The following is a 13,346-nucleotide window of genomic DNA, read 5'->3' as shown; positions in this document are numbered from 1 at the left end:
GTTTAGAGACAGAGCCTCCCAAACATCTGCCAGCTTGGGATACTCCTTGTCTGCCCATCCTGCAATACATTTTGCAGGAAGGTCACACTGTTCTGAATCTTTGCCAGCTATCAGAAGAATGACAGATATGGCTGGTTTCAGCTAGTTGTGTGATTACTGGGGCGTCCAACTGTGCCAAAGGTGAAAAATACACTGTGAGGAAGACAGCTTACTTCATCTTGAAGACCCCTACTCACAAGAGGAAGACCTCTTACTTCACCTTGAAGACCCCTACTCACAAGAGGAAGACTGCTTACTTCATCCTCAAGATCCCTGCCCACAATCACCAGAGAGCAGTGAGCAGACACCAAGAGGAGGGGACTTATGATAATGAGTTCTTGGAGCTAGTTATAATATTCCCCGCCTATACGTGGGAATTATGAATATGTATGTGACTAATGCAATAGTGAAAGTATATAAACCTGTAACAAATACTAATCACTTGCGCCTCTGGCTACGGTCATGTGCCCAGCGCTGTTGCTTTTGCTTTATTGACTTTGTCCCTCAATAAAACCTTGTTATCTCGTTTAGAGGAGTGAGTTCATATTTCATAATGCCTTCAGAAGTGAATGTCCTACAGTGGTTTTAAGAGTTACCTGGTGTAATTCTAGGTACCACTGGTTCCCATGGGTTGTCTTGTTAATCATATGGGCTTCAATTACATTTTGCATTCTTTCCAGTTCACTAGATAAGTCCACACTGTAAATACCCTCTCAGTTAAATTAGGAAACTGACAGATCTAGTCAAGGAAGTAAGCCTCATTAATACCTGAACAAAGCTAACTTTAAAGGAAGAAAACTGGGGTTTCCCATCTCAAGCTTATGGGCTTTTTTTAAATGGTAAAGCACATTAGAAAGACAACTGACTAAAACTTGGGAGCCAAACTTTGTACCAGTCCAGCAACTGTTTTAGAGACCACCTGGAAATTCCAGGTACTGAAGGCATAAATCAAGGAATTGAGATAAATATAAAAGAGAACTTACTCAAATAAAAGGATTAATTTGATGTTGTCTTTGCTTTTGAGTTTGTCAATGGGAAAAGAGGAAGGGGAAATTTCAAACAATGTTATAGTGCAACCTGCAGAAAGATAGGTGTAAGCTGGAGTGCTGGTCTTCAGTACAGAATGCAAACAGTGCCTCAAAGAACCTTCCTATCAGAGCACTGCCAATAGCAGTGCATAGGAGGGAGTAAGGCAGTTAAAGAAACTGAACTTACCTACTTAGAAGCACCTCAGCTAAATTTGCTGAGCAGGAGAAGCCCTCACTCCCCCAAATAAAGGAATCTTCTTCCCCTGGAGAAGAGGATGGAAGCACATTCCCCTTCCTCTGCTGGTGTCTACCAGAGGGGGCCTGGCACCAAAAGGCCATTTGGCAGCAGAACAGCAGCAGCTTTTCTTTATTTCTTCTTTTGCCTGCAGTTGTTTCCCATGATAAAGGAAATTCCAACTAGTAAAATCCTATGACTTAGCCTATTAGGTTTTCAATTGGTATGAAATGTAGGAGAGATTAATTCAATGGTCTTTGCTTCATATGTCTTCTCCTTGCCAAACTCAGCTGTTAAAGCTCAGCCTTTAAAGGTCCCTTCCAACCCAAAGTATTCTATGATTCTGTGACTGGGGTTCTAGTTATGTGAGCAAGTGTCATCTCAACCACAGTTATTTACTTATGTAAGGGAAATTTGTTTTAAATTAAAGACAAAAAAAGACCTATGAGTAGTACAATTTTGTGTGTTTCTGTGGTGCTTTATTCCAGGCTGGTTTTTTTTCCTACAGCAGTAATTGACAGAGCTCTGTTCTGGTTCTTTCAGACTACAAAAGAATACCACTCAAAGGCCTCCCATATAGGAACCTGCACAGTCCCAAAGCAGGTAGGATTGGAATGCACGGACACAAACACCCTTGTCTCTTCCACACACACAGGCTTGTGGAAGCAGGTCTCGCCTAGCAGATTTTTTTGGGTATACGATTAAAGTAATACCTGTCTCGTGAGGTATCTACATATATGGGAATACATATATATTCATCACTGCTAGATACCTGTATTATGAGGTTAAATCCTTACATGTTGTATTTCAAGGGGTGTTAAGTTAATGCTGGACTTTCATTAGAACCTCTCGAATTCCTCCTATGGTGGTATTTGAATCCTCAACTTCTGGCTATACTGTCCATTGTGTCACTCAGTTCATCTATCTCAGAATATGAATGTTAAAAGCAAGCTTATAAACCTTTTCTATCTATGGGCAATGCCTGTTGTGGGAGGATTATTATCTGTTAAATGTAAGTCCCCTTACCCTGTGCAGTTGGGTACTCCTAAGCTCTTAGAAGGGTTTGTGAATTGTACAGCTTCTCCATTTCAGATTCACAATTAAGTGTGGGTGAAAATGAGCTGCAGTCATTCTAAGAAGAATGTAATTCATCAGGATGTTTTGTATCTTGCATTTTCCTGTTTGGCGGGCCACAGATTTATTGATAAGTAATGTATAACTGGAGACTGTTGGCAGGAAACCAGATATTTTAGCAATAATTAGAGGATAGCAGAAGGTTTTGATATCTGCAGATGGTCAGGAGGTGGTTTGGAGCCTGTGTGGAAGCACCAGCTAATGTGCATGTCCCTTAAGGAAAGCGCTTAACAAGGACCTGTAACAGAACTCATGAAGAGCAGAACCTTTAGATCTCGGATTGAAAAGCCTTTCCTATGAAGAACTTATTCATCACATTATATTTCAGCCTGTCTGTACATTCAGGAATGCATTTCTACATCATTACTGGTGAAGGGCTTGCTTACAAATAAGACACCCTGATCAAATCACATTGCTACATCTCAGGCTCCTACTTTACCAAATACGGGTGAACATCTAAAACACCGGACTTATGTAAAGCTCCACATCAGGCCATGGGAAGGGAATCTAAAGTAATATGATAAAAAACTGCTCAACACTGTATATTTAAAATAGGGACCCATTCAACCTTGAATCAAAAAGAATGCAACTCCCACGGGTTGAGATAAGAACAGTTTAGTAACTGAGGTATAACACAAATCACTGCTGCTACCACCAATGATAATAATGATAAAGGAAATAACAAGGGGAGAGAATGCAACACCTCAACACCAGCTGACCGATAACTCGCCCCAGTCCCCCCAGCCATGCACCGACCAATACCTCGTCCAACCCTACAGTCCCACTAGCCCTTCTCGGTAACTCCCTATTACATCCTGGGCATGATGTGCTGTGGTATGGAATATCCCTTTGGCTAGTTTGGGTCAGGTGTCCTGTCTCTGCTTCCCCCCAGCTTCCCCTCCTCCCTGGCAGAGCATGAGGCTCAGAAAGTCGTCAGTCAGACTAAAACATTTGTGTTATCAGCTCTGCTCCCAGGCCTAAAGTCAAAATACAGTGCTGCACCAGCTACTAAGAAGGACAAAAATGACTGCTTCTGCTGAACCCAGGACATTATTACACTTTGGCATCTTCCAGTTTTGCATTGACATTTAGTCTGAATACATCAAGTCAAGGCAAAGTGTTGGCTGTCTACAGATTTCTTTCTCTTCAGACATCTCAGAGGTAGAAGATTTTTCTCTACAGACAGGGCACTTCACACCTAAAGTGTTCTCAAAAGTTATTTGCTCCATGGGATTTCACATTAGATTTTCAGGCCTCCTTTTTAATATTTAGTAATACCCTATGGACAATTTCAATACCTGAGTCAGACCACAGCAAATTATCAGCAATAGGTCCTTTGCTGCATTCCCTTTCCCTCACCTCTACTTCCTGCCACTCTTTGATGTTTCTTTGGTTAAATCTGTACCCTGACCTGGTTCGTCTCACAGAGGAGTAGTGCAGTTCTTTAAGTCGAGGTGCTGTACAGACATCCTTCAGTGTAAAGTGGTGATTTCCAGGCTAAGCTAAGGCCTATACAAAATGTGTAACTGAGCTTGGCTTCAAAGCATAAACATGTGTCTGAAGGTTTTTCTGCAAGCATACCAGAATACACATTAGAGTTGGGTAGTAACATTTGTCGCAATACAGGTTAAAGTTACTACATAGCTGCATTCTGAATTGTTTTATGGGTATAGTTTCTATCATTAACAAGTCTTGAAAATCTACTTACATAGTTTCAGTTCTGCTGGTGTATTTCACCATGCAACACTAGCAATGGAAATAGTATAACAAAAAGCTTCCAGTCTCAGACATCCCACAGACAGGAACACTTTTGTCCATAATTCCCCATGCAAATTACACCACTGTAGACAGATGACTAAGAGATCAAGCTTCAAGCTTTTCAGAGGTATCAGAGAGCTGTATTTATTGCTGATATTAGTGGCATCTTGACTTTCACCTGTTGCTAGCTGCTCTCTTACTTCCATTCTGTGTTTTCCAACTCCTATCTATATTGCACTACCTGCCAAATGTATAACTGATTACAAATCCAGGCAGCTCCCAAACTATATCACTGTGAAATTCAACCAGCACAAAGTTCCCGGTGGAAGTAAAGTCTGCAACCTTCTCTGTCCCACAATAAGGGCCAACTGCAGGTGATGTAGGTCGGCTTCCATCATGTATAAGCAAGTAGTCATAAATGCATCTGTCACTATCTTCCAGCTCAAAGGATAACATTTTGAGAGATATCTGCAGAAAATACAATCAATCAAAGCACTTTGCTTCCAGGTTATATCCTTTTCTCTTACTCTTTGTATGTAACAGGCACAAATAGTCTAAATTCCTTACGTGCAGGCACTATTTTTTATTGTGTTTGCACCACATACTGATCTTAGAATCATCCCAATCTTAGAATCATCCCATACTGTAATGCAGATCAGTAGCAAGTTACTTGCTTAGTTCCTCAGCATTTGGAATGGAAGGAGAAGCAAGGGATGAGTTTGATCTTGTACACTCTGATTCTTCTCTCTAGAGAAATATAAAACCAGCACCTGTGCAGTTTATAAATATAAAACCACCCACCTTCCTAGTGGGAACTCTTACCTAGGGATTATTCTGAACAAAGCCTACTGGTACAAACCAGATTCCTAAGAGTTCACACGTGTGTACAGTTTTTTTTTCCCTTGCTGAATACATCAGACACCAAGATCCAGCATAAGTTCTTAACTGTATTTTTGTGTTGAGCTTTTTACTCTGAGAATGCCTGCTCAAAAAGTGACATTACAGCTCTTATTCTCAAAGGCAAAAAGTGATTCCACTAGAGAATGCTGCTGAGACTCTCACAAATGAATGAATCCATACCTTACCTTGTATCCTACTGGAGAACTGATGACCCAGAAGCATGCTCGGTTTTTGGGGTATTTATTGGGGTAGTTTGGAGAGGTGATGATGCCATTTGAGTTTGTGAAAGTATCTCCACAATTCACTGAGGAATAAAGGAGAAAAACAGAGAAAGGCATATTAACAAGAGTATTTTGGCAACAGAAATGAGTTTGCTTATACTGTATTGTATTCTTTCTTGAAGCCAAGAAAGAATGTGCTACCATGAAAACCTACTGCTGGCTGACATATTTAATTTCTTTGCTTAGTATTTGTATCAGCTGCTGTATTGAAGGAACTAAATACATGGCTGCTAAATAACCTTTGGAGGACAGGAAACAGCTGCATCTAAAGCTGTATCTGTCTTTACAATTGAGAGTTCCTATATTAGCACAGCATTCCAATGGTACCAGCTTACTGCACTTTCAGAAAAGAATTAGCTTAAGTATTCAAGACTGCATTACCAAGTTAGAGCTAATGCTGTCTAGAAATGACTCCGTCAAGACTAATGCAAAAAGAGTAAAACTGCCACATTTCTAAGACTTCTTCAATTTATGGTTTAAGAAAGTTTGTATTTTGAGTTGAAATAAGGCAATAACAAGTTATTTAGGCTGCTGCCTTCTAACTGAAAATATGTTTCAGCACAACAGAATTTTATCCAGCAGTCCATACGGCACTTGTATGCTTGTAAAACAGACACCCCTCAAGTGACTACAGTAAGCACTGTATTTCATGTAACATAACAAGGTTTTAATTCAGACAGTTTAAGTTACCCAAGGTTAGTACCATTCGTGTTGCGTAAAGTGCCACAAAATCTTCAATAACATATTGCTCAGGTATTGGCTTTACATCCCATTGGCTGAGATTTCTCATTGAGCTCTGCAGCCTTCGGCTGCACTGTTCCTATTAGTTACAGTCATTGCATTGTTTTTATTTAAAGAAGTTGTTCTAAAGATGTGAAGAAGCCCAGCAGAAGCTTTCGGAGGAATGTGAGTGGATTCACAGAATTACTAACATTACACCCATGCAACATCCCATTTTCTGCTTCCTGATAACCTACAACCCCAACATTGCCTAATCTGCATTAGCAATTGAGGTGGAAGTGTAACGAATAACACAGAAACAAACTCCTCTGGAGTACACATTCAAAATGTTCAGTTCTTCCGTACAAGTACTATTCATGCTGTTCTTCAAGGTCTGTAAAGAAGTGTTCATACCCCTGTTGTAGGAGGCTCTGAATCCTGTGGCTGTAATGCTTTCATCACTTGCAAACTCTACCAGCATTGTTGATCCAGACGCCACCAAGGAGGGCAGTGGCCCCTTCCCACAGTATTTGTCCAGCAAGACAGGCGAATTCTTGCTGTTTCCATTGTAAACTTTTATATAGTCAGAAGAACAGTCTGAGGAGGGCTGGAGATCAAAAGCCTCAAACTGCAGGAAAATCTTGAGAAACAAGAAAACAGATGTTGGGTTGAATGCTGAACACAGAGAAGATTCAAACCATCTAGTTGTTACGAAGTGAACTCAGATTTCGTATTCATTTTGCTATTTGTATAATACTGAAACTTTATTTTCCATGTAAAAAGAGCATAAAATTTCACCTAGCTACCCCATTACTGAGCCCAATGATTGATGTTTGACTATTGCTTGTCTTTGAAAAGCCATCCAATCTTAACTGGATAAAAATTAAGTTAAATAATGCATCTGAGAGTCCTGATAAGTCTTATGAAAATTGTTGAGACTGTCTTTTAATTCACTGCTTAACAAAATAAATGTCTTGGTCCATGAAAATGACTCCCAGAGGGTACTCATAATAATGAAGTAATGTGTAGCCTTGACACTGTGGTTCAAGCCTGTTTTCCACCTAATAAAACTTACCTTACTTCGACGGATGCGGATCAACCAGAGGCAGTTGCTGTTGTTTGGGTACGGGGATGGGTAATTGACAGAGGAGAACAAGCCTTTGGATTTAGACAATACAGAGCTACAGCAATCTGAAGGGAAGAACCAAACAGCATTGAAGAGAGTGAAAACTCCACAAAAGTCTTCCAGAAGTGCCTGACAAGTCTCTTCAACCATTTACATCAGTCAAACTTGCAAAGGAGAAATGAATTAGAATGCTTACAGTTGTGTTGATGTTCCTTGTGTCAAAGTTACGTAAGGCAAATAAAGCTGGTTAAAGTACTTATCTGCTTCAGCTACTCATGTTTTTTTAAAGACAGTGGGGTTTCACCCACATACTGTTCTAAACAAGACCTGGACCTTTCATGGACTTCCTTAACCTCAACCACAGGAGTAGTTTCAGTTGTATCACTACATCAATTCCCATCAGCAAATGTGTGTGTGTGCCTAAGTTTGTGCAAAACCAAGCTTGAAAACTAGTTTCTGTCAAAGCAAAGACAGGTAGTCACTGGGGGAAACAGTGAAAGAGAGCGCTGAAGTCAAGCTACAGACCTAGTGACTGGCATACAAAGTCTGATTTCATCTGTCTTTTGGCCTTCCACATGTGGTCTTCATTTATTGTGCTGTGTGTAACTCTCCAAATTAAAAATTACAAATATGACATCTGAACATCGGAATTTGATATTTTTCTCTTGCTCGCTGCTTTCCCTGGGACAACTGGACATTTTGTTCTTTTTTTAGCCCCTGAGTTATCCTTGGTTTTTTTTTAAATTTAGCCTTTTTCTTCCAAAACATACAGGTCTAATGATGAAATTACATTATAATGGTATTGAAGTAAGATTCATTTCCGGCTCCACTATCAAGAAGAAATATCACCAAATACTATCACTGTCTTTATTTACACTTTATTATAACAACTAAATTATCACTGTCTTTGAAACCAGACACTTATATTGTAAACTTGTCTTATCTGAAGTTCAGAACTTGGGAGGAACCACCCAGGAATGATTTCCTTACCTGGCTATCTGACTGAAGGTATCCTGATTCCCATTAATTACTGCTGTTTGTTTAACTAAGCTCTTAACAAAACTCAGAACAGAATTTGGTACACTAATATGTAGTCTGTGTTCATGTCTTGCTATTTTGGTGGAAACTGACTGAATAACATCTCAGGGAAGTTGAATACCATATAAATCAATTAGCCTGCATACTGGGATTTGAGGCAAAAACTGAGGAGCATGGTGTTTTACCTGTGTTTTGTACATCTCAGCTGAAGAGTTCCTGCTACAGAGGAATACTTAAGGTATTTCTAGACCTACTACAGTGATGGAAGTAGGTAACTATACAAAAACCTCCGGGAATTCCCCTCCAAGAGGATGTTCTGATCAGCCTAAATGGCACCCCTGCAGTCATTTTCCAATTGAAAGAAATCACAAACCTGCTGGCACTACTGGTACACATGACTTTATGCTATAATCATGGCTGAGAATAGCTTACGTGCTTTGGAACCTTCAGATCTTTCCTGAAGTGAGAAGTTGACAGAGGTAGCATCCATGATTTCTCTGATGGGTTTTGCTTATGTCAAAGAGCAGGGACTAGGTGAGGATAACTCAGAATGACAGTCATTGAAAGCAAATTGCCCTTTCCAAGAAGGCAGCAGCTTGGCACAGGGACAGTTCTGTTCCCAGGTGCCTATCAGCCCTCTTATAGGCCAAGGGAGAGATGTATTGAAAGGACTGTGGGCTGTGTTCCTTTGAGGGATGTCTGACAGTGCCTACAGATATCAGCCGTCTAAGGATTCACATGCCTTCCATCTATAGCACTTACTGCACTTGTAGAGCCTGTTGATTTTAGCTACATCCAAATTACTCAGCCCTTCTCTCTGCCCAATTGGTATAGAGGGGTCAGGAACTGGTACAATAGTTTGTTTCCCTGGAGTGCTGGAGAAATCATACCTGTAGAAATAAGAAAATCACATTTCTCTTAAACAGTGAAGTTCTTTAATTGCATAATCATATTCATGTACCACATGCACAGAATTTCAGTGGAAAAGGGCAAGAAGCTTCTCAGAGACCAGTTTAACCTTTCCTGAGGAGGACCAGCATGGCAGACACTGTATGCAGCAGCTGAAATCAAGAAACAAGACAAAGCTGTATTATCCTGAGCAAGGAGAGCTTTCACCAGCATCCTGGCAAAGTGAACTGAATCCCACCTTCATGGTTCCAGAGGCAGAGGTGCAGGAGCTGTTCTGCCTCTGGAACCGCCTCTGTCTCAGTTACTAATTGTTCATTTGCCATATGCAGTTTTCTGCCTCCGGAAAGACAAGTTTGATTTCATGGTTTTGTTCAGAAGTTGTGACTTGCTAGTGGAAATAAAGGAGAAGCTTGTACATTATGTACTAAAATACAGACTTAGTGTTCCCAGATGTGTATGAGGCAACACACAGTATTTTAATGATGGACAAAATTACATCTTTCTTCTTTATGACCCTAAATATTGTTGTCTATGATCAGCTGTTACTATGTTAATGAAATCATATAGACTTGAGAACTGTTAAATCAGCAACTCAGTAGAGTTAGGCTGTGGACTATAGCCATGTCAAAGGCCTCTATCCAGAGACAGGAGTACAATGAAAGAAAATGTCCTAATTTTTTCTTCTACCCATATCAACTCTGTTTTCCAAGAGTCCTGTTGACAATGGAAACATGCTCACCCTTAATTATGAACATTCACTTAGTTTTAAGTGAACAGCAAAAGTCATTCCCTTTTGGGAAGGAGCAATTCCTTCTTCCTAGATCTGAGCAGATTTGAAAGTTGTTTGCTGCTTTGAAAAGGTATCTCAGAAAACAACTTACGCGCCGTAGTGCATCACTGAAGAGTAGTCATAGGGAAGGCCCAGATTTTTGGAATTCACTTTTCCAAAGTTCCCTTGTTCCCCTTTAAGGCAGAAAACCAACATTTCATTCAGAACAATTATTGCTGCTCTAATAGTACACTGCCTGCTGTCATAGTCCTAAGAGTAATACAGGATATAATACTTGTACTCATGAGAACTTGGATCTATCAAAGCCACCAGTACATGGGAACCCATTTTCACTTAATCTAGTAGGTTTCAGAATCAAATAAGTCAAAGTTTTGATTCTATGATTCTATGATTCTATGATATAATCAATGAATCCATTCCACTGGGTCTCTTGTCCATAGTAAGCAAGCAATGTCAGAGCAGGGAGCTGACTGCAGTCAGCCTGGCCTTGAGGCAAAGCCCTGACCACTGAGCACTTCTTTCCAGGTCAACATCTGTACCTTTTTTATTGTAACTAGTGGTTTGTAAACCACAAGCCATCTGGACAAGAGTTCAGGATTTGGACACTTTGTCAGAAAAATCTCTGCAGGCTACAGAACTTGGCTGGCAGGCTTGCAATCAGAGCCAGTCTCTTCCAGTAATGTCCTTCAGCACTGGTCCCAGTGAGGGCTCAGGAACACAAAGAGAAGCTTCAAAATCCTGAATTACTGAAAGTTTGGGAATAAACATGAGTTTGGAGCTTTTCATAGCTCAAAAACCTCAGCTAAGGCTCAAACTGGTTCTCAACAGCATTGGCTTTCCTGACTGTTTTTATCTCCTCTTATCTGTTATAGTGACTTCAGAAACAATCATCAGCAAATGCACAGCTTCTTCTGAGGTGATGAACAGGAAACGCAGTTCAAACGCAGTGAAACATTTAAGCATATGGCTACTGTTTGGCACGTAAGTGCTTTGCTGAATTGATTTGCTAAAATAAGAGAAAGCAACAGCAGCCTGGCTGTACAGAGGTGCTGCCAGCAAACTAGTATCTGCCTAATCACATGCCAGAGAGACTTGGCTGTATAGACCTGCACACATGTGGGGACTTACTCTATCTTTTCCATTCTAAAAAAAACCCCACCTGCCTCTGCCAGAATCTAAATGCAATGACTCAGAAGAGATGAAAATGAAGCTTTAGCTGAAGGCTTCGAGTAGTTTTTCTCCCCCTCCAAAGTTTGGGAATAACAAGCCGAGTTTCAAGTAGCAAAGTGGAGAGCAACCCATGAGGCTGCATTTTATCCAGCCAAAGAAGTAGGATGGCTTCCAAGGTGAATTGCTGGGTAAGAGCAAAACCCAGCAAATATCCACAGCACTGGAGTCCTGGCAAGAGAAAACCAGCTTGTGTGGGAAAGCTGGGAAGCTGCACAAGGTCTAGAGGTCTAGTTCTGTACCATGGAGGTCAGTGGAACCTCTGCCTTCAGCACTGTTAAAAGCAGCATGTTTTTACAGGAGATGAACACTAACAGTCATCACAAACATAACTGTGCTGCTTAATTTCCTTTTCCCTGCATATCTCTGCATTTTCTTACAGTGCTTGTGCTGCAAACACTCTGCATTCCAACTCCCTTGTAACACCAATCTTCTCAGCCTCCACTCTGGGTGAATACTGTTAAAACAGTGAAGATATACCCCATCTTCCTTTGCATAGTCTTGTCATCCTCACCTCTTCCTCCTCTTTTAACCTTTTATGATCCTGTGCCTGAATCAGAGCTTGGTTACATCCATATCCTTTAGGAATAATGACATCTGAAACTGTGGACTCCCCCTGTGAACCTAGCATAAGATTTAATGTATGTCTAGTATCATTGGTATAACTTCACATTTTCAACTCACCTTTCCTAGTACATCCTTTGCTAGCATATCAAACACAGCATGCCCTTGTTATACGATGGCAAACAATTCGTAGCAGAATTACATCTTAACAGTAGAGCTAAAACCTCAATAAAGAAGCGCACAAATGGAATTTACTTAGGATATCATGGGAATAGCTGAAAAAAAGTTTGGATAACAGTGTGTTTAGGAATTTGTAATAAAAACAATCAAGTTCCATCTGGAGAAAAAGATATATATTTTCAGCTGTGCATGACACTGAAGAGTTTAGTATCTTATTTGACTTCTTAGAATTTGGTATTAACTGTCCAGCCTCATTTACTACTATTTTCTATAATGAACTAAATACACTATTATCTTTTTACAATTTATGGGGTGACCAGCTCTCTCAGAGCTCTCAGATAAGTGATTCTTTGCATCCTTTCTTCCCCTACTTTCCTTCTATGTACCAGTTCCTCACTTTCCCTTGGACCTCCTACCATTCCTTCTACCCTCCACAGAGCCTGGATCCCTGTATGTGCTCCCATGTTCCCAGCACACAGGCCAAGGGCACATGCCCAAACTATTCATCCTGCATTCCTTTCCCTAAATAGCATTCATAGAATCATAGAATCATAGAATAGGTTGGAAAGGACCTCAAGATCACCTAGTTCCAACTCCCCTGCCATGGGCAGGGACACCTCACACTAAACCATCCCACTCAAGGCTTCATCCAACCTGTCCTTGAACACTGCCAGGGATGGAGCACTCACAACCTCCCTGGGCAACCGATTCCAGTGCCTCACCACCCTAACAGGAAAGAACTTCCTCCCTATATCCAATCTAAACTTCCCCTGTTTAAGTTTTAACCTGCTACCCCTTGTCCTGTCACTACAGTCCCTGATGAAGAGTCCCTCCCCAGCATCCCTATAGGCCCCCTTCACGTACTGGAAGGCTGCTGAGATCTCCACGCAGCCTTCTCTTCTCCAGGCATTCACTTTTCTCTTTACAGATTTACCAGTCCTGATTGCTCCCCATTGCTCCCTCTTTTCATGCAGCGTATATCATTCTCTCCTCGAGGAGGAAATAATTCCTCTCACATCATGCCAGGTCCCAGAATTTTGCACATGCTGATGGCTGCATGTGCTTCCATTCTTTCCACAGTGTCTCTTGTTCACCTGCATTTTAGGCTACGTGCATTTCACTCACTGCCAGTGCCAAGATGCCCTCCGGCTGCCTTCCCTATTTCCATGTCTTTTCCTAAGATAGAGTTACTGTGTGATTCCTCACTGTGATCTCTGAATATCATGTTTTACCCCACCTCAGCTAAAAGTCCCATAGTTTTGTCCCCTGGACAAGTCTTTGCTACAACAGTTTGCATTTCTGATGATCTTGATATTTTGGATATAAGGTAGGGCTAATTTTAGGCTGCATCTGCCTTGGAGGACCACACTAACATAGGGGTAGCCATAGAAATTGCCGTAGTACAAACACTGAACTA

General features: G+C 40.9%; 2 protein-coding genes across 4 annotated transcripts in view; one reads left to right on the top strand and one right to left on the bottom strand.

Annotated features, from left to right (window-relative positions):
* The window catches only part of LOC136016567 (transmembrane protein 263-like), a 240,463-nt gene that overhangs the window by 1,040 nt on the left and 226,077 nt on the right, over positions 1 to 13,346 (top strand). The window contains exon 2 of the mRNA XM_065683947.1: positions 1,846 to 1,905. The gene's annotated coding sequence lies outside the window, so the exon portion shown is untranslated. The remainder of the gene's footprint in view (positions 1 to 1,845; positions 1,906 to 13,346) is intronic.
* Positions 4,310 to 13,346, bottom strand: part of LOC136016566 (astacin-like metalloendopeptidase) — a 29,979-nt gene continuing 20,942 nt past the window's right edge. For all 3 annotated transcript variants that reach the window (XM_065683940.1, XM_065683939.1, XM_065683941.1), the window contains 6 exons: positions 10,050 to 10,131; positions 9,022 to 9,149; positions 7,171 to 7,286; positions 6,510 to 6,735; positions 5,280 to 5,398; positions 4,310 to 4,662 (listed from right to left, as the gene is read on the bottom strand). In XM_065683940.1, the coding sequence (XP_065540012.1) occupies positions 4,432 to 4,662; positions 5,280 to 5,398; positions 6,510 to 6,735; positions 7,171 to 7,286; positions 9,022 to 9,149; positions 10,050 to 10,131 (902 nt within the window). In that variant the 3' untranslated portion in view covers positions 4,310 to 4,431. The remainder of the gene's footprint in view (positions 4,663 to 5,279; positions 5,399 to 6,509; positions 6,736 to 7,170; positions 7,287 to 9,021; positions 9,150 to 10,049; positions 10,132 to 13,346) is intronic.

This window comes from Lathamus discolor, chromosome 6, assembly GCF_037157495.1.
Source record: "Lathamus discolor isolate bLatDis1 chromosome 6, bLatDis1.hap1, whole genome shotgun sequence".
NCBI lineage: Eukaryota > Metazoa > Chordata > Aves > Psittaciformes > Psittacidae > Lathamus > Lathamus discolor.
Note: the sequence above shows the minus strand (reverse complement) of the source record. Positions and strands in the feature narration are given on the sequence as shown.